Source organism: Papilio xuthus, unplaced genomic scaffold (assembly GCF_000836235.2).
Source record: "Papilio xuthus unplaced genomic scaffold, Pxut_1.1 DF827542.1, whole genome shotgun sequence".
Taxonomy (NCBI): Eukaryota; Metazoa; Arthropoda; class Insecta; order Lepidoptera; family Papilionidae; genus Papilio; species Papilio xuthus.
Window position 1 is genome coordinate 5,637,103 of NW_013531107.1, and position 24,989 is coordinate 5,662,091.

Here is a 24,989-nt window from a genome sequence, read left to right on the forward strand (position 1 = left end):
AAAGATGGTCTCCAAAAAAGTACATGACAATAACATTTTATACTATTTATATCGCTTATGTGTATTTTTGAGATTTTTTCCATTTTATGAAATAAAGGAATTTTATTAATTTCAAGTGTTTTATTTTTAAGCATATAATAAAAGCAAAAAGTGTTACAAAATATGGTGCGCCATGATCGTGTCAAATAGAAATGCATAACATCGTCTACCCTATACAATTAGACCCTTCGTACACGAGGCAATGCAACTTCGAAACCCCAGCAATTTTGATCGCTAAACAACTTTCACAATTTCATAGAGTCGCCGAAATTTTGCCCTTTCGTCGCCGGAACTAGTCAATTGCAAAAGTTACCGCAATTTCCAAGATGGCGGAGCAAGTTCTATACATATTAAACAAATTATTGTAAATTCGTGACAGTTATTTCGTCGCTAACCTTGTTCTGAATGAATAGACGACGCGCGTTGACGTTTTAATATTATATAAGGATCGCGCGCTACGCGATACTCTCGATAATAGTATCTGAGATTCGCCTAGCCTAGTGTATAAAGGGCTTTATAGAAGCTTGTTTTTATTTTTGCATCAATCAAATTCCTGCCAACGGTTGCCAAGGCGATGGATCGTTTGTGTCATTGTTGACATATCGTAAAAACACTTCTGAGGTATAATATGTGGATATATTTTTAGCTGCCACCTTTCTTATTTTACTTGTGGTAAGTATATTTTATTTCGTAATACAATGCCTTCTCTAACAATAGATATTTTAATAAAATTAAATCTTTAATGAAAAGGGAATTCATTCTAATACGACCGTTGATACAGATATAGCGAAGTGTACATACTGTACCGTAGTGAAAACAACATGTATTTAAAATAACACAGTACTTGTATACCATCGTTCCATTCTCTCTATAATGCCCTAGCGTAATGGCTAGTGGCGATAGAAAGCGCCAACTCGGGAAGGCGTCTAGCAGCAGCAGTCGCGGACAGTCGCGCTTCGTGCCGGCGCCGCGGAGGCACCCCGTGCCGCCCCGACTGGCGCGCGCCGGCCTGCCGCACGAGCTGCATAGGGACAGCACTCTGCTCAGAGCCAACACCAGTTATTATCCTGAAGGTATATCATGTAACACTACACAACATTAGTGTGAGATCTAAATAAACGTAGTAATACATAACGTCACGTCAACGTGTTGTAACAGGAGAAAGCGAAGGCGGATGCAGCGAGTTTCCGCCGCTCATGCTGCGTAAGTCCTGGACACGCGGAGTGCCCTACAGGGATAGCTTTGATCATGCCAGGCCCTCAGATTCTACAGGTACGAACAAGAAACATTTAAGTCTCGTTTAGACTGTTTTTATAAGTGTCTAATGGACCATATTACAACTGTTGATAAAAAGCAATTTCCAGCAATTATGTCTAAAAAGAAATAAAAACACAAAAGCTTGATCTTGAACTAAATTATCCTAGGCAATTGCTACACGCCGGCGACGAAGACGATGCGCACGGTGCACATGCCGCCGAAGAGACGGCCGCCGCCGCAGCTTTACGGACCCATCGGCCCCAACGGCGAGCTGCAGTTTCCGCCGCTCAAGCCATGGGCCGAAAGGGAGAAGGAGAGATTGGACGCCATCAAGAAGGAACAGGACAAGAAGAAGCTGCCCAAAGGTCAAGTATTTACTTCTCTCGGAGTCCTGCGTTCTTATATTTCATTTGAAATTCCAAGCAAACTGTAGCTTCTATTGTAGTTGTAGATTCAACATAAATCTGAAAAATTATCACTTGCAGGGCTCGTGTTGTTAGAAGATTTGGTATCAGGAGCGTATGAGCGACGAAAGGCTGCAGCTGCAGAAGCAAAAAGGAAAAGAATAGAAAAGAAGCGACAAGAGAAGTTAGCCGCTGAGGAGGCGGCCAAGGAGGCGCTGAAGAAGTATGAAATGACCTAATATCTTAATAAATGGCCTATATCAAAAGTTCTCTTTTCTTCTTTTTTTAAATGTACACGGAAGGTGTAACTTGTCAGGCATCTAGCTAAGCTGTCGTTTGAAGTGCCGCGGGACCCTGACGACCAGAAGTTGGAGCTTCTGACGGTCACCGAGGCGGAGCATTACAGATACATTCACCCTAATGATTTGGAGAGGATTCAGTACTACATGACTACGGTTAGTCATCATCAGGAATATTATTCAAGAGTCGTTTGCCTTTTTTTACTTATACCACATTTGGAACTATTATCATCATCGTGTATTTACAGTCGTTGACGAACAGACACCTACCGGATTTCCCGGTACAGCTGTACCGGCGCGCAAAACAGCAGGTGGACAAACAGACGGCAGCCATCAAGCGCCGCCTCATGATCCTTACGTACCAGGCCTGTGTGCGCCAGAGCGAGGCAGAGATACGGGAATCCTTTGTTGAAGCTATGAAGAGGTGATTTATCACAATAATAATGAACGTCTTTTTTACTGCCTACATGTTATAGGCTGATACTATTCTAGTCTGCCGTGATATGTTGTAGATGCATCTTGACATATGTTTTGGAAGATCCTTGCGAGCGCGGCCGGCTAAGCATCGCGCATGTGCCCTCGCTGTGGCCCGCGCTCGTCGTGCACGGCCCCATGCCCTGGCACTCCGCCGCCGTGCGCTCTAAACAGGTAACTAAACCCTAAAAACGAACAACTTATTCTCTTTAACTTTTTAATACTTTTGTATTATAGACTAGTTTTTAAATTATATTTTACTTCTACAGGCGCTGTTTTACCGCCACTATCACGGGAACCCAGTGCTGTTGGAGCTGCGACGAATTTGGCAGCAGAGGTAAGAAACTAAATACGTTAAATCCCAACCCACTCAAAGCCTTATGACCTCCTGGTAATTTTTTATTGTTAAAGAAATCAACAAGATTGTTTTCGCTTTTCCAGGTATCAACATATGTTCATCTGTGATATGAAGAAGATGCAAGCGGATGGGCCATTTCCCCACTACCCAGCAGACTTCACGGAGCGGCTGCAGAAGCTGTGTGCGGCGACGCGCGCCGAGCTGGTCGACAACTGGCTCATTGACGTCGCCGACATCATGGTCAAAATGCGGCAACACTGGGCCATATATGTCGCTAAAGACAAGAAAGCTTCTACATTCCAAGTCGAAATGTTTTTTGGGTAACAGAAAGAAATTGAAACGTCGATTATTTAGTTTGCAACGAGCTTCCAATAAAGGAATAATTGCTTATCATTAAGTATATTGATCGTAAGTTATATTTTATACAGATGTATCCATAGTTTAATGTCGAGACAAATTCGTGATTTGGTGGAGCGGAGCGTGAAACATTTTGCCGAATATTTTGTGTACTATTGGGTGAGTTATAAGAATTTCTTATCAAGGATATAAAGGATAGAAACAAAAATTGAGAAGTTGTTTCTTTTAGGAAGGTAACAACTTTGGGGAGGAATACAAAGATTATACGTTCATCAAGAACTCGCTGCTGCGTATCAAGGTGACTGCGCAGCCGGGCAGCACGCAACTCTCCTTCGAGCCGAGCCTCGAGCAGATGCGGGTGCTCATCGTCAAGTGGTTCCACACCATCATCAATGTCAACAGCAACCTGCCTAGTGTTGACTCTATTATGTATCCTGGTATCTTTGTTTAACATGAATTAAAAATGACCTTATATAATTTTATTAAATATACAGCTTCTCAAAAATCTGCAGTAATTAGCAACCGTCGTCATTGTTAAAGATGTAAGCAAAATGTTAAGTCATGAGTTTATCCATACAGTTGTTAATGTTTTTAGATGTGACACGTCCAAGACCGAATCTATACAGCGTGTTCCCCGACGAGCGGTACATGGTGGATATCATCAACCAGACCGTGAAATATTTCAAGATCAACCGGCCCGGGCCTTTGAACTTCGTCAAGCGCTACTCCGAATATTTCCATCTGCTAGACGGCACTGCTCATCAAGACCTCATGTTGTTTTTTGGTCAAGAACCACCGCCGTTTTTGAAGGTTAAGATTAATACATTTTTATTATTTGCGTCATGATATAGTCATGACAAAGTTTATTAAGGAATTCATGTCTTTCGAAATCTTATTTCGCATATAAAGTTGCTAAAAAAATGCTAAATTGGCCTTGGGTGATCTGGTTTTGGGTGATTATCAACGACATTTATTAATGGTAACGTAGTATTTTTTGGTCTGCAACCGTAGGACTTCTCTGCACGAATCTACATGTATGAGGAACTGCGCGACGAGATCCTGTTCCTGCGGCGCGATATCCCACTCAACATGGTGCTGCTGGACTGCGCGCCAGTCAACGACACGCTCTGGGCCATCGTCGACGGCCTTCGCACGCATATCGTCGATCACTTCATCATGCAGAACAGGAAGTGGAATAGAGCGTAAAGAATTTAACAATTTGTTTTTTGTATAGATTTAGTTGGTACCTTCTATGTAAATAGCAACACTGATATTTTTAAGGAAAGAACAATACTTACATAGTTATGATTGTCCTATGTATGGATGACCTTAAGTCATCGAGTGCTGCGGGCTAATATTCAATACGTATCTGCAGCATTTGTGATGTGTACGAGGGCATGGCGGCACGCGCGTCCGAGAGTCCGGAGACGACGGCGCAGCTGGTCGCGCTGCTAGGCTATGTACTCGACTGCCGCGACTGCGCGCTCTTCGATCTGCGCGAGAAGTCGCGCACCTCCGCGGAGTACGTACTCTTCCTCATGCAGCACGCCCACCTTTCCTGTAAGTATCAAGTAGCAAAATGATAAAATGATATTTTGTACGCATATTACCTCTTCTATATTGTGCAAATATCTCTTTTAGTCGAAGATATAAATCTTAACACGCGCGTTTTCCTATGGCCGCTGGACATGGAGGAGACCATCGACTTGACTTTAAAGACGTTGAACACCAAGAAGAACATGGCGGAAGACAAATTGAAGAGCAAGAAGGCTATCTTCGAAGAGAAGCTGAAGAGGCACGAGAAGGAACTGGAACTGTTCAGACGTTTCGATCCGCCGCTCCTCAATCTGGATCTTTTAAGAGAAGTCGTAGGAAGAGTGGACGAGATCTTCTCCAATTTGATGGTAAGATATATTGAAAATAACCTGTCACCTGTCACCTGGCACTTACTTAACTACCAGCATTTGTGGTTCGTAACAGGAAGACAAGCACGAGGCGGACGACATTATCGCGGAGGAGCAGCTGCTAGACCAGGAGGTGTCCGCGTACTACAGCCTGCAGACTATGCTGGCTGGAATCGAGCCCTTCCACAAACTCTGGCACACCTCCTTTGACTTCTATGATGGCTACGAGAAATGGTACGAAAATTTTATTTCATGTTTTTAATAACTGAACGAATTTTTAAAAGTGATTTTGCTAATAAGCTTCAAAGAATGAACTAGTGCTTGATATTAAAATATCTGAGCGAATTACTTATACGTTTAAACAAAGATAGATAGAAATATAACTTTTACGGGCATAATGTAAAGGTACCACGGTCCGTTCCACGGGCTGGACGCGGAGCAGATAGCAACAGATGTGGAAGCGTGGTGGAAGCTGCTGTACAAGCTGGGCCGGCAGCTATTCGAGTTCCCTGGCGCCAAGCGCATCGCAGACATGGTGCGCAACAAACTAGAGAAGTTCAAGGTGCTGCTACCTGTGCTCTGCGCTATCTGCAACAGAGTGAGTGCCCAACGAAATTTACAAATTTGATATTCAATATGTTTACTTTTACTGTCATTTCAAGTATTAGCCAGTATTGACTATATGTATTCGGGTAGGGTATGCGCGATCGACACTGGGCACACATCAGCTCGCTGGTGGGCGCGGAGGTGGTGCACGAGCCAGGTACTACGTTGGCCGACATGGTGGAGCAAGGCGTGCACGTGTTCGCCTCGCAGCTCGAGGAGATCGAGCAGGTCGCTGCCAAGGAGTACTCGCTCGAGCAGGCCCTCGCCAAGATGAAGGACGAGTGGGTCGGCGTTAAGTTCGAAGTCGTGCCGTACAGGTAACCATCGTTGTACAAGTCAAATAATTTTAATGAAATAGTTCATCATTGTTCTGCTTTTTATAACCTACAAATATTTGTTCAAATATACCAGAGACACAGGCGTGGGCGTCCTGACAGGGCTGGATGATATCCAGCAGCTTCTCGACGACCATATCCTGAAGTCGCAAACTATGCGCGGCTCACCCTACGTCAAGGCTTTCGAGACAGATATGGTGGCTTGGGAGGAGAAGCTCATCAGCATGCAGGATATACTAGACCAGTGGTTGCAGGTACTATAGAGTTAGTTGTCTGGAAAAATACGATCATATCTTAAATACCGCTTTGAGTTTAAAACGACTTATGCATTGACCGTGTTTGAAATCTGATTTTTCATACTTTCTTTGTGTTGAAATTTATGAATGTATATAGTGTAGTGTCAATGTTGTAAGGCCACAATTTTTTTCTGCTTTAGTGTCAAGCAACTTGGATGTATTTGGAGCCGATCTTCTCGTCGGAAGACATAATGCGTCAGATGCCGACGGAAGCGCGCAACTTCCGCGATGTGGACAAGGAGTGGCGTGTGGTGATGATCGCCACGCACAAGGAGCCGCTGGTGCTACAGGCCACAGACTTCCCCGGCCTGCTGAAAAAGATGCGGCACAACAATGCGCTGCTGGATGACATACAGAGAGGTCTCAACGATTACTTGGAGAAGAAGAGATTGTTCTTCCCGAGGTAAATAATTTTAAGAGAGTTCTGTGTTATAATGTCCACATAAGAATCCGCTACATATCTTGTAGTGGTATATTCAGTCGTCATATTTTCTTGAATCAGGCTCTGACTACATTTTTAACTTGCAGATTCTTCTTCTTATCCAACGATGAGCTGTTGGAGATCCTGTCGGAGACGAAGGACCCAATGCGCGTGCAGCCGCATCTCAAGAAGTGCTTCGAGGGCATCTACACGCTGGACTTTAACGCCGCCGACGAGATTGTAGGCATGGCATCCGCTGAAGGAGAGGTCGTCAAGCTATCGTCCAGCATACAGCCGGCTGATGCTAAGGTCAGTGTGATCGGGCAACAATGTGAGCGTACTTTGAATAATTAAAATGGGACAACGTATTGATCTTTATCTTAGATTCCAAAAATCAGAAATAATCATATTGTACGACGAGCAGGGCATGGTGGAGCGCTGGCTGCAGCAACTTGAACAGCAGATGATCATCAGTCTGCGGGACGTGGCCGCGGAGGCCACCACGGCGTACAGCACCTGCCCGCGAGAGGAATGGGTGCTCAGCTGGCCTGGCCAGATTGTGCAGGCTGGATCCTGCGTGCAGTACACATCAGAGGTCGCCCTTTACACTTCTTATTCGCACCACTTTATTACTAAGTACGTTCTAAGTAACATCTAGTACGTTTGCAGGCTATAGAAGCGATCCAGACGGCCAGCCTGCCTGATCTAATTCGACGCTGCACGAACCAGATCAACGGGCTGGTGTACCTTGTGCAAGGTGATCTTGACCCTGGAAACCGCATTACCGTCGAGGCCCTAATTGTTATCGACGTACACGGTATTGCATATTAATAAAAAATGTTGATTGTTCAAGTGAAGATTGTTACAAAACATTGTAATTTCCTCATTAATTATTATGATCGCGTTCTCAAACTTGGTCAGGGAGATCTATCCTCGAGGAGATGGTGCAGAAAAAGGTGGCCGACATAACGGACTTCAACTGGATCTCGCAGCTGCGCTACACGTGGCGTGGCGAGCGGCTGCTCTGCTCCATGATAACCACCGACGTCGAGTACGGCTTTGAGTACCTCGGGAACACGGGACGCCTCGTCGCCACGCCGCTCACTGACAGATGCTACAGGTACAAAGAAAGTGTAGCCAACTGAGTAAACTGTTAATATATTAACACTTTCGTAGACATAACATCGATATCTATGAACGTTGGTATGAAGTTGGCCCAACTGAGATGCACATAATCAGTGAATGAATATTGAATTGAATGAATGAATGAATATTTATTTATTGCCACAAACAAGGAAAAGAAAAACTAAAAAAAAAAACAAGTTAAATTAAATAAATTGAGGATGTGGCAAAAAAAAAAAGTGTTGTTGTTGTCTTTCAGAACTCTAATGAGCGCTCTCAAGCTGAACCTGGGCGGTGCGCCCGAGGGCCCGGCCGGCACAGGCAAGACGGAGACCACCAAGGACTTGGCCAAGGCTGTGGCCAAGAAGTGTGTCGTTTTCAACTGTTCAGACGGACTCGATTATAAGGCACTGGGCAAATTCTTTAAGGTAAGTGGTATTTTTGTGCTTTTAAATGATTCTTATCTTATCCTAGTACCAAACAACTTCATCGATCTATTGTGTTTCAGGGTCTAGCACAGTCTGGCGCGTGGGCATGCTTCGACGAGTTCAACCGCATCGAATTGGAAGTGCTCTCGGTCGTTGCGCAGCAGATCCTGTCCATCCAGCTGGCCATCTTGCGCCGCGAGAAGCGCTTCGTCTTTGAGGGTACCGAGATCAGCCTCAACCCGACATGCTCCGTCTTCATTACTATGAACCCTGGGTATAGATATTACTTCTTACTGTTCCACTATTCTTAAGTTTAACGACATGAATCACTTCAGCACATTTAGAGCCACATTTTTTACTAGAATTGTGTTACAGTTACGCCGGTCGAACGGAATTGCCCGACAATCTAAAGGTGCTCTTCAGGACAGTGGCCATGATGGTGCCCGACTACGCTATGATCGGGGAGATTACCCTCTACTCTAATGGATTCGTCAATGCCGGCCCGTGAGTACAATTCAGACTTTTGTTGCCTAGACAATTATTTTTTTATCTATTATGTCATCCAGAAAATTAGTGCCAAACTTCTAAAAGTTTCTTGGTAATTTGTGTAGGCTTGCGCGTAAGATAGTACAGGCGTACAAGCTGTGCTCGGAACAGCTGTCGTCGCAGAATCACTACGACTACGGCATGCGCGCCGTCAAGTCGGTGCTGCTGGCCTCTGGCGCACTCAAGAAGAATTACCCCGAAAAAGACGAGGCGCAACTGGTGCTGCGAGCCATCATCGACGTCAACATGCCTAAGTTCCTGTCCCAGGTCACACGCAAACACTTACACATATGTTAGAATAAAACATTGAACTCAATCTCTACTCAAGTTATAAGTGTACGTCGATTGCACAAGGTATAGTGAACTGAGTAGGGTTTTTCAGATTGTTATTTTTTATAGGACGTACCTTTGTTTACGGGCATCTACTCGGACTTGTTCCCTGGCGTGGAGATCCCGCAGCCGGATCGTGTCGAGCTAACTCAGTGTATATTAAAGGAGTTAGAACGCCGCAACTTGCAGGCCACGGACTGGTACCTAGAGAAAATCATACAGGTCAGTCTACACTACATCTAACGTCCTTTTTTGAATGATGATTTTTTTTTAAATTTATTGTACGATTTACTTAGATCTACGAGATGATGCTGGTCCGTCACGGGTTCATGACTGTGGGTCCACCAATGGGAGGTAAAACGCAGGCGTATCAATCACTGGCAGACGCCTTACGAGCGCTGCAGCTACTCAAGCCGCCACCGAGGCACAAGGAATTCGGTGCCATCTATCGCATCCTCAATCCCAAGGCAATCACCATGGGACAGTTGTACGGGTGCTTCGATCCCGCCTCCCATGAATGGTATTATTTTCAACTTAGTCATAGTTCTTGCTCTTGAATGTTTATTTACTTAATTATCGATTTGAGGTCGGATGGCGTGCTAGCTATCGCATTCCGGGAGTACGCGATGTCGGCAACGCGCGACCGCAAGTGGATCCTGTTCGATGGACCCGTGGACGCAGTATGGATTGAGAATATGAACACTGTGCTTGATGACAACAAGAAGCTCTGTCTTATGAGCGGAGAGATCATACAGGTGCAATAAACTAAGTAAAATATTAATCCCAAGCCGAATTGCAACTATGAAAAAGTGTATCCTATTCATACAGGTGTACTTGTAATTTGTACCGTTGTTGTTGGTGTAATTTTGTTACCGTCTTTTACAGATGACGAACAAGATGAACTTAATTTTCGAGGCAGCGGACCTGGAGTTCGCTTCCCCCGCCACAGTGTCGCGTTGCGGCATGATATACATGGAGCCTGAACAGCTCGGTAAATTTGCAGGAGTCTATTCCATAAAGGCGATCGTAATGAGGGAAGGCTTCACACAACAGTGAATTAGCTGATGATGATGTTTTCTAGGATGGCGCGCGTTCTTGGCATCATACAACACGCACCTTAGCAAAAAGCTGATCCCGGAGCAGTATGAGCTGATCCAGGAGCTAATCGACTGGCTCGTACCACCCATGTTCGAGTTCCTTAATCAGCGCTGTCACCAGTTCGTCAAAGTTGGAGATATTCATCAGTTTTACGTAAGTTGCTACAAATATAATAATTTAGGTCACATTTGTATTCATTCAACTTTACACTTTAACTACATAACAGTCGTTCACGAGGCTGTTCACGTGCTTGCTGGAGGGAGAGACTCAGTTTAGCACAATGTGGCTGCAGTGCACCTTCGTCTTCTCGCTTCTGTGGGGACTCAGCTCTACTATCGATGGTAAGTGGTTATACACCTTACAAACACATAATTCCATTATGAATTTCCTGCGTTCATAATGCACAAATACTATCCTATCCACTAAAGGTGACAGTCGGAAACGTTTCGACGCATTCTTTCGAAAGTTACTGGAGGGGAACAATGCAACGTATCCGAAACCCAAGTCATTCAAGTTGACTAAGAACCAGCTATTCCAAGACAAGGACACGGTGTTCGACTACGTGTACGACAAGCGCAATAACGGCACCTGGATACCCTGGGTCGACCTGGAGAAGGAGGTCGCCATACCGGCCACAGCTAAGGTAAATATTTTGACCTATCTGTGATGCGCGTAAACCGAGGCTCAAAAATTAAAACAACTTGCAATATTCAAATACTGTTTTCTCTTATTAAAGATGGTCATATAAATTGGAGTTCAATTACTTTAATGTGAAACTTTTTGTTGATTAGGTCAATGAAATTATAATCCTAACAAATGAGAACGCGTACCTGCGGTACTTCGTGTCTAAGATGGTGAAGTCCCAGATCCCAATTTTGCTGGTGGGTCCCACCGGCACGGGCAAGTCCTCGCTCGTCATCGATTTCCTCCTTTCTCTGCCGAGGCACAAGTACATCACCAACACCATTAACTTTTCAGCCAGGACCACTGCTAACCAGGTATTTCTGTTTCTTAAATTATTTATAACTTATTCAAACTTAATATTAAACATGATCTATTATTTTTAGACTCAAGACATCATAATGTCAAAAGTGGATAGACGGCGTAAAGGTGTATTCGGCCCATCAATGGGTAAAAAGGTAAGAATGGGTGCATCAAACAAACAGATGCGCCTGACATTTGCCATGCGTGTGATTTTAGAAATAGGTAATATAATTTAATGTCTCTAGTGCGTTCTGTTCGTGGATGACCTAAGCATGCCACAGAAGGAACAGTACGGCGCGCAACCGCCATTAGAGCTGCTGCGCCAGTGGATCGACCATGGCCACTGGTACGACCTCAAGGAGAAGGCGCGCCAAGAGGTCGTCGATGTGGTCAGTATTATGTGTGTTGATCGCGGAACTTGTGGTCACAGGTGCCATGCCCAATCCGTCAAGTAAAAATATCTCATTTTAGCTATTCGTATCGGCGATGCTGCCTCCGGGCGGTGGGTCCAACCTGATCTCGTCACGTTTGACGCGCCACATGTTGCTCGTCACCTTGGACTCCTTCGAGGACAATACACTAAACAAGATCTTCTGTACCATCATGGACTGGCACTTCGGCAAAGGGTTCACTGAAACGTTACAAAGGCAGAGTAAGGTTGGTTGCTGGTTAATTATAGAATCCTTCTTTGATTAAATAAATTTTAGATTACATCGAAGCCTTATGCTGTATTATGTTGGTGATGTGGTACCATTCCAGGCGGTGGTGGCGGCGACGATGGAGGTGTACAAGGCGGTGACGCTGCAGTTCCTGCCGACGCCCAGCAAGTGTCACTACCTGTTCAACCTGCGAGATTTCGCGCGCGTCATCCGTGGCGTGCTGCTTGTGCCCTCCTCACACCTCAAGGAGCTGCCCAAACTCGTGCTGCTCTGGATACACGAGACCTACCGCGTCTTCTACGACCGCCTCACTGACGACACGGACAGGTCGCTTAATACACAGATAGAAACTGTATCAAATGACTCACAACTACATATGAAATATCGATGTAAATTATAACGTGTTGGTTCAGGTCACGGCTGTTCGAGATAGTGTACAAAGCGGTGTATGCGAATTACCGCGTGCACATGGACCAGGTGCTGACGGAGCTGGGCTATGTGCCCGAAGGCGAGAAGCTCGCAGACAGACACGTCAACAACGTCTTCTTCGGCAACTACATGGAGCCTGACGCCGATCCAAAGATCTACGATCAGGTTAACGAGCTAACCGTAGCTTATAATCTATTTTTAATCTAATCGTTATTGTTATAAATAAAGTTGCCACTCCAGGTATTAGATCTGGAAGACATGGCGGTAAAGATGGAGTATTACTTGGATGAGTACAACGTGGTATCATCGTCGCCCATGGCGCTGGTGATGTTTCGCTACGCGCTAGAGCACATCTCTAGGTGTACGAGAGTGTTGCTGCAGGACAACGGTAGGAACATGACAGTTACGAGACCTATGCAGCTGGATTCTTTGCTGGATGTATACTAAATTTGAATTATGTGAAGGCAATCTGCTGTTGGTGGGTGTGGGCGGCAGTGGCCGCAGCAGTGCGGTCAAACTGGCCGCCAGTATTTTAGAAATGAACGTGGTTCAGGTATGTGTTTTCATACAAATATACATAGTTAAAGTTCGACATGATATATGAGTAAACGGATTTAAATTTATGCAGTCCTGCAGTAATTACTCCTTAACAAGCACTCAATAAGTAATGTGTTCAGATCGAGATCTCGCGCGTGTACGGGCAGTCGGAGTGGCGCGACGACATCCGCAAGTTGCTGATGAAGGCCGGCATCCTCGGAAAGCCCATAGCCTTCCTCTTTGCTGACAACCAGGCAAGTCTTCATATCTTAGTAGACGGATATAAGAAATACCGGTCTACCCACAAAATCAGTAATAGGGAATAGGACGAAGATTCTTTTATGTTTCGGTTCTTGATTAGCAGTGCATTGCATTGTTGGGCAGATCATATACGAGGGCATGGTGGAAGATATCAACATGCTGCTGAACACAGGCGACATCCCTAACCTCTACGGTATGGACGAGAAGGTCGAGATTCTCGACAAAATGCAGGCCGCCGTCAGGGAGTCTGTGAGTGAACTTAATTCTATCTACATTTTAATTACAATGCAGTCATTTTTACAGTTAAAATCTACATCTATGTATACGAACGTAACTTTTCCAGGGCAAGAAAATAGAAACGACTCCACTGGCCATGTTCGGTTTCTATGTGGAGCGAGTGAAGGCTAACCTGCGAATAGTGCTGGCGATGTCCCCCATAGGCGACTCTTTCAGGAACCGCCTCAGGATGTTTCCTTCGCTCATCAACTGTTGTACTATTGACTGGTAATTTCCTATGGAAAAATACATTTTTCATGCTCCAAATATTAGCAAATACAACATGTAAGCTAAGATTTGCAATAAGCAAGGAAGATATAATTTTGTCCCGTGTTGACAGGTTCACAGCGTGGCCCGCGGAGGCGTTGGAACGCGTGGCGTCGATGTTTATCAGCAAGATGGATGACGTGAGCGAGGAGCTGCGCGTCACCTGCGTTGATATGTGTCAGCTCTTCCACATGAGCGTCGTCAAACTTAGCGACAGGTTTTGTCATAAATAACGCAGTGTTAAAAAACCAAGTAATTAAGTAAGAGTAGTTCTTAAATTGCGTGGGGGCGTCACATTCGATAGTCATGTCATTTGAATACGACTGATGGTCTCTATGTAAGAGAGAGGTTATCTATATTGTATTTTAATTATCGATTTAATTATTAGCATTAAATAATAACATGCAGGTTCTACACAGAGCAACGAAGGAAGGTGTACGTGACGCCGACAAGCTATTTGGAGCTGATTAAAGCGTTCCAGAGCTTGTACACATTAAAGGTGGACCAGATAACCATGTCTAGAAACAGGTATATCGTATGTGATATAAAACTTACAACAAGTCCAACTGATAAGAAAGAGGCACAAACTCTGACAAAGCTACAGTGTTGTTTTAGGCAACTGTGTAAGATGTAGAATTTGTGGTGTGCAGATACGAGACGGGTCTGGAGCAGCTAGAGTTTGCGGCGGGACAGGTAGCGGTGATGCAGCAGCAGCTAATCGATCTGCAACCGCAGCTCGTCGACACCTCGGACCGCACAGAGAAGCTCATGATCAAGATCGAGCAGGATACAGTGCTCGTCGAGAAGCAGAAAGAGGTCGAGTATTTTGAAGCAAGATTGTCAGCTGGACTGAAATTAAATAGTTGGAACATTTGGACACAAATACATCATTTTTAAGTCACTTGTCATATTAATCCAGTCACTGGAGTTGAAGTAAAGAATCGTGTTAAATGTATAGTTTTATAAGTTTATGTTGATACACAGATAGTGGGGGCGGACGAGGCTTTGGCCAACGAAGCGGCGGCGGCGGCGCAGGCTATTAAGGACGACTGCGAGTCGGACCTGGCTGAGGCCGTGCCCGCGCTCGAAGCCGCGCTCTCCGCGCTCAACACGCTCAAGCCCGCCGACATCACGCTAGTCAAGGCTATGAAGAACCCGCCCGCGGGTGTCAAGCTCGTCATGGAGGCGGTCTGCGTCATGAAGGGGATCAAGGGTGATAGAAAGATGGACCCCAACGGTAATTTAATAATGGAAATCTTTTCGGTGGTAATATTTGATTTGTAATTATTTTATTTACTGTCTTGAATATAATATTTTTTTGTAGGTAAACCATACGAAGATTATTGGGGACCTTCGCAAAAGATGCTCGGTGATATGAAATTTTTGGAAAGCTTGAAAAATTACGACAAAGATAACATACCAACAGCCATTATGAAGAAGATCCGTGACAAGTAGGCAGCATGAAAATAGTTTGTTATTTTTCAGACATATATTGTTTGCGGTGACGATGTAAGCGCTTACGTGTTTTAGGTATATTCCGGATCGCGAGTTCGATCCGGTGGTGATTGCCAAGGTATCGTCGGCCTGCGAGGGTCTATGTCGCTGGGTACGCGCCATGGACGTCTATGACAGGGTCATCAAGGTCTGCTTACATTTTCATTAATCGATCCGTCCGTTCATAACTGCACTCATCGCGGGACGTTGAATGACCTTTAACTTTTCGTTACAGGTGGTAGCGCCGAAGAAGGCAGCCCTGGCGGAGGCTGAGGCCGAGCTACAGGTGCAGATGAACACGCTCAACATGAAGCGCGCCCAACTGCAAGCCGTGCTCGACAAACTTCAGGTTATATACTTCACACAGTGTACTCGTCTGTGTGGCCCTTTCGAATGGCTATAACAACTTGGTTTATTTTGTGATAGGCATTGAATGACGAGTTTGCAGAGATGACCCGCAAGAAGAAAGGTCTAGAGGATGAGATAGACCTGTGCTCCACGAAGCTGTCGCGCGCCGAGCAGCTGATTGGCGGACTGGGCGGTGAGAAAGCGCGCTGGACCCTGCTCGCGCAACAGCTGCAGGAGTTGTTGGGCAACATTATTGGTAAGAAATACCAGAAGTCATAGAAGAATTAATTTATTTGTTAAAATAGCAAACATAATCGTCCTCATTGCTTATATTTTTAATATATTCCTAGGTGACGTTCTTCTCTCGGCGGGTTTTATCGCTTATCTGGGTCCATATACTGTGAATTACAGACGAGAAGTTATACATGTCTGGAATAACAGGGCTAAAGCGCTTGGTAAATATTCTTTGAGGTTATTTCACGCGTAATTATTCCTTATTTCTCATTTTATTTTTTATTTATGTGTAATTCGTAGAAATCCCGTGTTCGGATACATTCTCTTTGATCACAACGTTGGGCGAGCCGGTGGTGATACGTGCGTGGAACATCGCGGGCCTGCCTGTGGACGCCTTCTCCATTGAGAATGGTATCATCGTGGAGAAGTCGCGCCGTTGGGCGCTTATGATCGATCCTCAAGGTACATTTTTATTAAGAACTAGTTAAAGATCGCAAAGTAGATAGAATTTCTAAGAACATATACATATCTAAAGAGACTGCGATATTTTTTGTACAAAAACAATGTGCATGAACCAAGAACAAGCGAACAAATGGGTGAAGAACATGGAGCGTGAGAACCACCTGAAGGTGATAAAGCTGACAGACTCTAACTACACCCGCGTGTTGGAGAATGCCATCCAGCTGGGAATGCCCGTGCTGCTGGAGAACATTCGCGAGCAGCTGGACGCAGTGCTCGAGCCTGTGTTGCTCCGGAACATTTACAGGTGTGCGCTGGAATGTAGCACTAAGCTTTCTTTTGGAAAACGCTTGCCTGTTCTGCATACAGTTCCTACACCTCATCTATTTTTATCATCAGGTCGGGTGGCGTTGACTGTTTGAAGTTTGCAGACAACGTCTTGGAGTACAACTATGATTTTCGCTTTTACATCACAACAAGGCTCAGCAATCCCCATTATTTACCAGAGATTGCTGTTAAAGTGAGTGGGACACAATATTTTTTGTTTCTTGACGACAATAATAGTATATAAAAATAAACTCATCAGGTGACAGTGTTGAACTTCATGATAACACCGCAAGGGCTAGAGGACCAGCTACTCGGCATAGTGGTAGCGCAGGATCGACCCGAGCTTGAGCTGAAGAAGAACCAGCTCATAGTGGAGGGCGCCAACAACAAGAGGACTCTTAAAGAAATAGAAGATCAAATACTTGAGGTAAAATAATTACTTTTTATATCAAATTACAGCGACAAATAATTTTTAAGTTAACTATGATGTAACATTACAGGTGCTGTCATCGGCCGGTAACATTCTAGAAGATGAATCAGCGAATCAGATCCTGTCTTCGTCTAAGGTCTTGTCGATAGAGATCGAGGCGAAACAGGCGGCGGCTGCTGTGACGGAAAAGGAGATAGACGAGGCACGTCTACTGTACGTGCCCGTCTCCAAGCACAGCTCTGTCCTCTTCTTCTGCATCTCAGACCTTGCTAACATTGATCCCATGTACCAGTACTCGCTTAATTGGTGAGTTCAAAATAAATCCTGAAGATGTCACTGATTTTTTGATTATATTATAGAAAAGAACTAATGTCTATTGAATGTGTATATTTTGCAGGTTCATAAACTTATACAACCAGGCGATTATAAATTCGCCGAAGAGCGACGACCTGACGGAGCGGCTCGAAGGCCTGAACAACTACTTCACGCGCAGCATATATGAGAACGTCTGCCGCAGTCTCTTCGAAAAGGACAAGCTCATCTTCTCTCTCGTTCTCACCCTCGGCCTGCTCAGACCTAAGGTGTTTTTTTTACTAAATATAGAAAAAACTTTTTAGAGTAAAAAACTCTTTGTCTTTAACAAATGTTCTTTTTTCTTATCGGTGTTTCTGTGTGGCCCGATGGGTCTATTTATCCAAAGGCCATAGAAAAAAAATCACAAAATGGGAACAGGTACATTTGGCAGGCTGACCGACTTAACGGTAAACACTGTTTCCTATTTAGGGTTTGATAGACGATGAATTGGTCGCATTCCTACTGACGGGCGGCGTGGCGCTGGAGAATCCCTACGAGAACCCGGCGCCTGGCTGGCTGTCAGAAAAGGCCTGGTCAGAAATCGTACGCAGCAGTAATCTCAGCGGGTAAACATTTTTTTATGTTGCAATAAAATGGTTAAAAATTAATGAAACCGAAAATGTTTGTAGTGATGCATATTTACGCTAAAATATTGATTACAGGTTAGAAGGATTTAGAGATAACTTTAAAGCGAATGTGAAGGCGTGGAAGGATTTCTATGATCTGTCGACTCCGCAAGACAACGAACTACCGCCGCCGTATCACAATATCAAAGGCATCCCGAAGCTCATCATCTTCAGGTAAGTTTGGGGGGTGCACAGTACATAGAAAATACTTCGAAGTGGTACGATAACAATTTTAGACCAAATTGTAATGGTTCCCAGATGTATCCGACCGGACAAGCTGATCCCGTTGGTGCAGCAGTACGTGGCGGACTCGCTGGGCCGCAACTACATCGAGCCGCCACCCTTCGATCTTCAGCGCTCCTACGATGACAGTAACTGCTGCTCTCCGCTCATCTTCATCCTGTCCCCCGGATCCGACCCCATGTCCGGCCTCGTCAAGTTCTCCATGGAGAAAAAGGTCATCAGCTTCGAGACCATTTCACTGGGCCAGGGTCAGGTTAGGATTTTTAATTACTCGTTTTGATTTTTTCGCTTTCGTTCATCGATGACTTGTAAATAACCTCTGCAATATGTGTTATGCTAGGGTCCGATAGCAGCGAACATGATCAGCCAGGCCATCTTGACCGGCGGCTGGGTGGTGCTGCAGAATTGCCACGTGATGGAGTCCTGGATGGGCGAGTTGGAGCGCATCTGTGCGGAGGTGATCACACCACAGGTCACGCATCCGGAGTTCAGGTGCTGGCTCACCTCGTACCCCAGCAAGGCGTTCCCCGTCACCGTCCTGCAAAACGGTTAGTTGGTTTTGACGAAGGGAGAAAATACATGCCTCTCAAGCCTAATGACATAATAAATTTGTTTGAAGGTGTCAAGATGACGAATGAAGCACCGAAAGGTTTGAAGAACAACATGTACCGGTCGTACACCTCGGACCCGATCAGCGACCCGGAGTTTTACATCTCTTGCCCGCGCACGGAGGAGTGGCGCCGGCTGCTGTTCGCGCTCTGCTTCTTCCACGCGCTGGTGCAGGAGCGCCGCGCCTTCGGCCCGCTCGGCTGGAATATACCCTACGAGTTCAACGAGAGTGACCTCAGGATTTGCGTCATGCAGCTGCAGGTTAGACCATATAGTCGGTAGAATCATTAATAAAGGAATGTCGTGGTAGGGCCTCCCTGGTGAACACAACACATTTCCTACGTATGCGTTCCTATAGATGTTCCTGTCGGAGTACGCTGAGACGCCGTTCGATGCGCTAAACTACCTGGCGGGCGAGTGCAACTATGGCGGTCGCGTCACCGACGACAAGGACCGCCGCCTCATACTCTCGCTGCTCTCCATCTTCTACAACGAGGAGGTTACCACTGACCCCGAGTGAGTGATACATAGAAAACTACGGCAAAGTTTATAAATTGCATAAGTCTTTGGACCTATCTGGATACACTAAGGGGAGTTGATAGTAAAGGCTCGGTTAACTGATTTATATTATGCGTGTAGCTATTCGTTCTCTCCGAGCGGCAACTACCGCATCCCGCCAAAGATGGACTACAACTCGGTGCTGGAGCATATCAAGGCTCTGCCGATGATCGCACAGCCCGAAGTGTTCGGTCTGCACGAGAACGCCGACATAACCAAAGACAACAAGGAGACCGCTGCGGTGAGAATCAACAGTCAGACATTAACGACACGCTTATGGTTGCATTATAACAATTTGCATCGTATTTGCAGCTGCTATTCGGATGTCTGCTGACACAAACGTCGATCATGGCGGGCGCGGGACAGCAGGGCGGCGAGGGGCTGGGTGCGGCGGAGCTGACGCGCGAATTACTGTCGCGCCTGCCGTCGCCCTACGACATCCTAGCTGTCTCCATTGCCTACCCAGTGCAGTATTACAACAGCATGAACACTGTGCTCAAGCAGGTACTAGTTAGTTAGTACTAGTTTACAACATTTAAGGTTACTCAGAGAACATTTAGTTTATACAACTTTCTAGACCAAAAAGTTGTCGTTTTTGTCTGTAAATTAAAAGCAAACTTCTTAGGAGTTGATCCGCTACAACCGTCTGCTGGCGGTCGTGGCGCGCACTCTGCACGGCGTGAACCAGGCGGCGCAGGGGCTGGCCATCATGAGCGCCGAGCTGGAGCAGTGCGCGGACTCCTTCCTCAAGGGCATCGTGCCGCCCGCCTGGATGTCTAAGTCCTACCCGTCTATGAAGCCGCTTGGATCTTACATGACGGATTTCCTTGCAAGGTTCTTATGCTTTGATATAAAATAAGCCGTTCATTTAAAAAATAATCCACATGGCTGTACATTTTTCTTACCTTTGCCATAAACACATCTGGAATTCTCGGTATAAAAATGGAAGAATTAAAAAATACATTTTAAATGAAAAAATCAAATATTAAGTAAAATATAATTTTATTCCAACTATTATCTTACATATCAATACTGATATTTAAAGTCCACTGGCCAATATTTTCTAAGAGCACTTTTAATTTTTACGATATACAACTTACAGTTTCAAAATATGACACAATATATTAAACAAAATTAGAGAGAAATTATAATTAAATGCAAAGTTTGTACTAAATGTTGTTTAACAGAAACAAGTGATTTAAAATGACACTTATTTTACAATTACTGAAATTATATGTCGAGGCAACATTGACATTACACAGAAATTGCTTATAAATGCTGATGTTTTGAGTATAAATATTATTAATCACATTATTAAAAAAAAACTTTCGATTTAAAACTATTGATTTCTAATTAAAGTTGTTGAGCAATTTACAAATCTTACAAATTTTCTTTTCATTTTAAATATATAAAGTACATAACATATATAATATACACAAATACATATATAAAGTCAACAATAATACTATAGTTAAAAATACAATTCCAAAGAACTCAATGCATTTTAAAATCTAAACATTTAATAATCCTGAAATTGAACAATATTATGGCAAATAAACTTGTAATTTGGATGTTAAATATTTACAAAGATTCATCCCTGTCTTTTTCTCTCCAAGTCTCTTAATTTCAATGTTAATTCCTCGCCAAAGGATTCTCTATATTTTTGACTAATATTATCTAATAGAGCATAAAGAGTTTCATATTTCCTTTCCGAAGTAATAAATCTTTTATTGTGGCCCTCAACAACACTAAATCCTGATGCTGACATTTCCACTGTGTACACTTCATCTTCATGGGTGGTTATTTTAAGGTATATCTTTTGATTAGTACTCCTCAAGTCTGGCTCGACTATTGCTTCTTTGACATGTTTCCGTACATCATTCAATGCAGCTTCTGCTTCTAATGGCCATGTTTCTTTGTCTAATACTTGCTCAGTCATTGTTCTGTAAAAGAAAAATTTAAATTAAATTAATATACATTAAATGTGTGGAGTACTAACTGTCGCCCGCGACTCCGTCTGAATTTAATAAACTAAGCAGCCTATGTGCTTTTCCAGACAATCAATTGACCCATTCTGGAGATACCTTCAAACATCCATCTATCTATCCATACAACCATCTTAAAATTTGCATTTGTAATAGTAGTAACATAAAAAGTATAGATATTTTAAGTACTTAGAAAAATAAGGATTGTAACAAAACACTAATATAGCAAATTAGTATTTGCCATATCTTCGACAATTTGGTAGAAAAATCTTGTTTCTTTCAATACTTTCACCTTGTAAAGTATTAAAGTAATCAGTAATCTATGAATATTTGTTTGTTAGGTTAAAGTTCCTCCAGGATTGGATAGACGAGGGTCCACCGTCAGTGTTCTGGATATCAGGGTTCTACTTCACGCAATCATTCCTGACGGGCGTGCTGCAGAACTACTCGCGACACAACCGCATACCCATAGACAATGTGCATTTTGAGTTCACCATCACCAGCATGGAGGCTGAATGTGAACAAGAACCTACTTTCGGAGTTTATTGCAAGGTAGGTTCATATTTACTTAGTTTTTCTATGGGAAATGATTAGTTTTTTATTTGCCAATATGTTATGTTTATGTACTACATATTACACAATATCATGTCTATATACATGCAGCAAAGGAAACAAATGGATAATCAGGGTCATGAACATAGTGTATATGTTTGGGTGAGTTGCATGGTGTTACACAAAGTTTGATATAATCTGTTTTACTTTTACCAATAGTATAAGCAAAATTACAGTAAGACAGTGATTTCTATAATTGGATAGTTCATTGTTTGGAAACAAAAGCTGTTGCTCTATTCCAAATTGAACGCTCCTCTTGAAGTTCTTGATAATTAATCAAAATAGGCACAAAATACCATGGCGTATAGCTTATCCATGTATAGAGGTTGGTGTAGTAACATAATACTTTCACAAAAGAATTAAAATTTCCATCTAAGTGTTTCATGTGTACAGGGATTGTTCTTGGAAGGCGCTAGATGGAATCGTGAAACTATGCAAATGGATGAATCTTATCCAAAAATTCTCTTTGATACCATACCAATAATCTGGTTCCAACCGGCTCTCATAGAAAAATTTAACCCACCGCCGAGTTACTTCTGTCCTATCTACAAAACAAGTGAAAGAAGAGGTGTCCTGGCCACCACGGGACACTCCAGTAACTTTGTCATGTACATCACCTTGCGTACAGATATACCAGAGAAGCATTGGATCAACAGAGGTGTAGCGAGTTTAACACAGCTTGATGATTAAATGTATGACATATTTATGATTTTTTCTTAAGTTAATTTTAATGATGTATTTACAATATGAAATACTGTTAATGGTTTTCAAATAAAGCTATTTTTAATACAATTTTTTTCTTTTCTTATTCTATTCAAAGAATAAGTATGCATGAATTAAACATTTTAATAAATTACTTACCACAAGAAGAAGTAGAAATTCTGTGCTAAATGATTTTAAGAAATTAATTTAAATACCATGAGAAGTAAAGGAAATACGAATGCAATTGGAAATTAATAATAATAAATGCAGATCTCTTTTTATTTACACTTACAAAAATAATTTCACATTGAAATAAACAATAAATTTGCACAAAACGCCATGTCTGTCATGTCAATGTCAAAACTTTTCGAATCGAAATAAACTTTTTTAGTGAAAATATGTTAAAAGCAACAATCATCACAAGCCACATGAAAAAAGTTTTATAAAACTTCGGTTCAACTTAAACGAACTTGAATTTCTATGATTTTTGCCTTTTGGATTGGTTGATTAAATGTATGACATATTTATGATTTTTTCTTAAGTTGGTTTTGTTTACTTTTTACTTTATTTTTTTTTTTAGAAATTGTACAAAACGATCAAGACAATAATATCACAAGTTTTGAACTAGCCAATAATCCTTATTGTCTGAAAACACTGAAATTAGAGCAGAAAAAATATGCTACGATATAAAAATTCATCAAATTATTTCCTTTATACCAGAGAAAGTCCTTTTAGCGTTCACAGCAAGAAAATCCGAAAACTATAGGGTTGTTAACCAACTGAAGTTATGGTTAAAATTACATGCGTAAAATGGAACTAAGGAATTTGTTGCTTTTTGTTGTGTCTTACAGATGGCGCACGGAACCTTGTATACTGCGTATGCCGATCTGACGTTTTTGGTTATTTTTGTTCTCGCCTCGTGTTTACTTTAGTGTCTAATTTTGGTCCAATTGCGAAAATTTTGTTGTGCAACATCTCAAAAGTTAATATTTCGATAAGGAATCGTATCCCGACGCCGAATAATATCGATCCACGGTTCCGGACTAGATATATGTATACAGTTTTATCACGTGGTGGTGTGATTTATATAATTCTTGTTTACCGCACTAGCTGAAACTTTGCGCATGTGCGTCCCGTCCGTAACCTCAAAGTGTAGAACGGGGACGGATTCGGCAGTTTCCGGATATCCGGGTGCTTCGTTGGAGCTGTGATGTGCCATCGTGAGGGTGTGCGGTCCGCGGGACAGCGTTGGTGAAACACGCGCCGGAGATGGCTCAAACTCAGTTCACGCGGAGCTCGGAGAGCGACGCATGGGCGCTGCTCGCGCTCAAGTCGGCGCCCGCCTCGCCTTCGAAGGTGCAATGGGCGCAAGAGCCGGCGCCCATCGCCATCGCGAGACTCGACGGTCGGGATTTTGAGTATCTAATTCGGCAAAAACGTGTCATAATAGGGCGGAATTCGAGTAGCGGTCAGGTCGACGTAAACATGGGACATTCGAGCTTTATATCTCGCCGACATCTGGAACTGTTCTATGACCACCCAGAGTTCTACCTCACGTGCAACAGCAAGAACGGCGTGCTCGTCGACGGTGTGTTCCAGCGCAAGGGGTCTGCCGCTATGCTGCTGCCCAAAAGGTAAGCAATTTGCACCCTTATAAAAAAGTATACTTTGTTTGTAAACATTATTTTTTGTTTATACCTACTTAATCGATTTTTTTCTACAAAGGTCAAGTAATTATGTAGCAATTTGTTTACGTTTTGTTAGTTGTAATTTTTCAGTCAAATATTATTCTAATACAAATTAAGTCATCTTTAATAGACTAAATACCTTATTAAATAATAATGGGGTTATAACATTTTTTGTCTATGTTGTCATCTAGCTTGTTTCATATTGCTTTTCATTCAATGTACCTATGTATATGTTGTAATTTTGATAGCTAAATTGATTATTATTACATTTAATTGCTTGACAAATATTCTTAAATAATAATGAATAACAAGTACAACGTTGGGAATTTGTCCAAATTTATTTTTGTATAGTGTGGGTGTGTTTATTTAAATGCATAATTGTTTCACAAATTAAGTTGTTAGTCATCACATGTTTATTGATGACATCATCCTGTTAAATTCTACAAACAATGATATATTTGGTGTGTAATAATGCGGCATAATCAGAAAAAATTCTAGTGAAATGCAGAAATCTTGTTGTCCTTATTCAATTTAACAATTATTTCATAATGCATACATGATATCACATATGTAGAACTGAACTTTACATAATATGTTGTATGAATAACATTGTTTATATACAAATAATAAGTT

At 43.0% G+C, this 24,989-nt stretch overlaps 4 protein-coding genes across 4 annotated transcripts in view; 3 read left to right on the forward strand and 1 right to left on the reverse strand.

The window, feature by feature from the left end:
• The first annotated feature begins 650 nt into the window (after nt 1-650).
• LOC106118793 (dynein heavy chain 3, axonemal-like) lies at nt 651-2,814 on the forward strand. The gene is made up of 9 exons (XM_013313539.1): nt 651-711; nt 922-1,112; nt 1,198-1,311; nt 1,464-1,661; nt 1,782-1,923; nt 2,017-2,155; nt 2,248-2,423; nt 2,512-2,647; nt 2,743-2,814. The coding sequence occupies exons 2-9, from the start codon at nt 926-928 to the stop codon at nt 2,812-2,814; spliced, it is 1,164 nt and encodes a 387-aa protein (XP_013168993.1). The 5' UTR covers nt 651-711; nt 922-925.
• Nucleotides 2,752-22,749, forward strand: LOC106119084 (dynein heavy chain 3, axonemal). The gene is made up of 65 exons (XM_013313945.1): nt 2,752-2,810; nt 2,915-3,151; nt 3,260-3,347; nt 3,418-3,625; nt 3,784-3,998; nt 4,200-4,390; nt 4,564-4,748; nt 4,830-5,092; nt 5,169-5,326; nt 5,498-5,690; nt 5,789-6,015; nt 6,110-6,287; nt 6,470-6,732; nt 6,858-7,059; nt 7,175-7,345; nt 7,420-7,567; nt 7,672-7,870; nt 8,132-8,300; nt 8,381-8,574; nt 8,676-8,804; nt 8,912-9,113; nt 9,246-9,398; nt 9,473-9,696; nt 9,763-9,931; nt 10,062-10,167; nt 10,258-10,427; nt 10,501-10,615; nt 10,703-10,917; nt 11,066-11,272; nt 11,342-11,413; nt 11,504-11,647; nt 11,730-11,915; nt 12,018-12,244; nt 12,331-12,511; nt 12,587-12,734; nt 12,811-12,899; nt 13,024-13,137; nt 13,268-13,393; nt 13,488-13,648; nt 13,761-13,904; nt 14,096-14,215; nt 14,338-14,503; nt 14,672-14,924; nt 15,012-15,138; nt 15,218-15,329; nt 15,417-15,530; nt 15,608-15,785; nt 15,880-15,984; nt 16,064-16,225; nt 16,343-16,529; nt 16,622-16,742; nt 16,809-16,976; nt 17,050-17,285; nt 17,377-17,560; nt 17,763-17,899; nt 17,996-18,133; nt 18,218-18,455; nt 18,543-18,750; nt 18,822-19,072; nt 19,170-19,327; nt 19,451-19,610; nt 19,682-19,873; nt 19,995-20,203; nt 21,696-21,906; nt 22,360-22,749. Exons 2-65 carry the CDS (start codon nt 2,925-2,927, stop codon nt 22,654-22,656), a joined length of 11,193 nt encoding a protein of 3,730 aa, XP_013169399.1. The 5' UTR covers nt 2,752-2,810; nt 2,915-2,924; the 3' UTR covers nt 22,657-22,749.
• LOC106119085 (GSK3-beta interaction protein) lies at nt 20,399-23,006 on the reverse strand. Its single transcript, NM_001312487.1, is given in 2 exon segments — nt 20,399-21,312; nt 22,828-23,006. A coding segment is annotated over 1 exon segment (348 nt). The 5' UTR covers nt 21,309-21,312; nt 22,828-23,006; the 3' UTR covers nt 20,399-20,960.
• A 488-nt stretch (nt 23,007-23,494) lies between these two features.
• Nucleotides 23,495-24,989, forward strand: part of FoxK (forkhead box K) — a 33,112-nt gene continuing 31,617 nt past the window's right edge. The window contains exon 1 of the mRNA XM_013313877.1: nt 23,495-24,302. Coding sequence (XP_013169331.1) covers nt 23,938-24,302 — 365 coding nt within the window. The 5' untranslated portion in view covers nt 23,495-23,937. The remainder of the gene's footprint in view (nt 24,303-24,989) is intronic.

Coding starts and splice junctions, on each gene's coding strand:
- LOC106118793 (XM_013313539.1), top strand. CDS start 926: ATGGCTAGTGGCGATAGAAAGCGCCAACTCGGGAAGGCGTCTAGCAGC. Junction 1,662..1,781: donor CAAGAAGAAGCTGCCCAAAG/GTCAAGTATTTA, acceptor TATCACTTGCAG/GGCTCGTGTTGTTAGAAGAT. Junction 2,156..2,247: donor TTCAGTACTACATGACTACG/GTTAGTCATCAT, acceptor GTGTATTTACAG/TCGTTGACGAACAGACACCT.
- LOC106119084 (XM_013313945.1), top strand. CDS start 2,925: ATGTTCATCTGTGATATGAAGAAGATGCAAGCGGATGGGCCATTTCCC. Junction 12,512..12,586: donor ATCCAAAGATCTACGATCAG/GTTAACGAGCTA, acceptor TTGCCACTCCAG/GTATTAGATCTGGAAGACAT. Junction 17,286..17,376: donor TACCAGTACTCGCTTAATTG/GTGAGTTCAAAA, acceptor TATATTTTGCAG/GTTCATAAACTTATACAACC.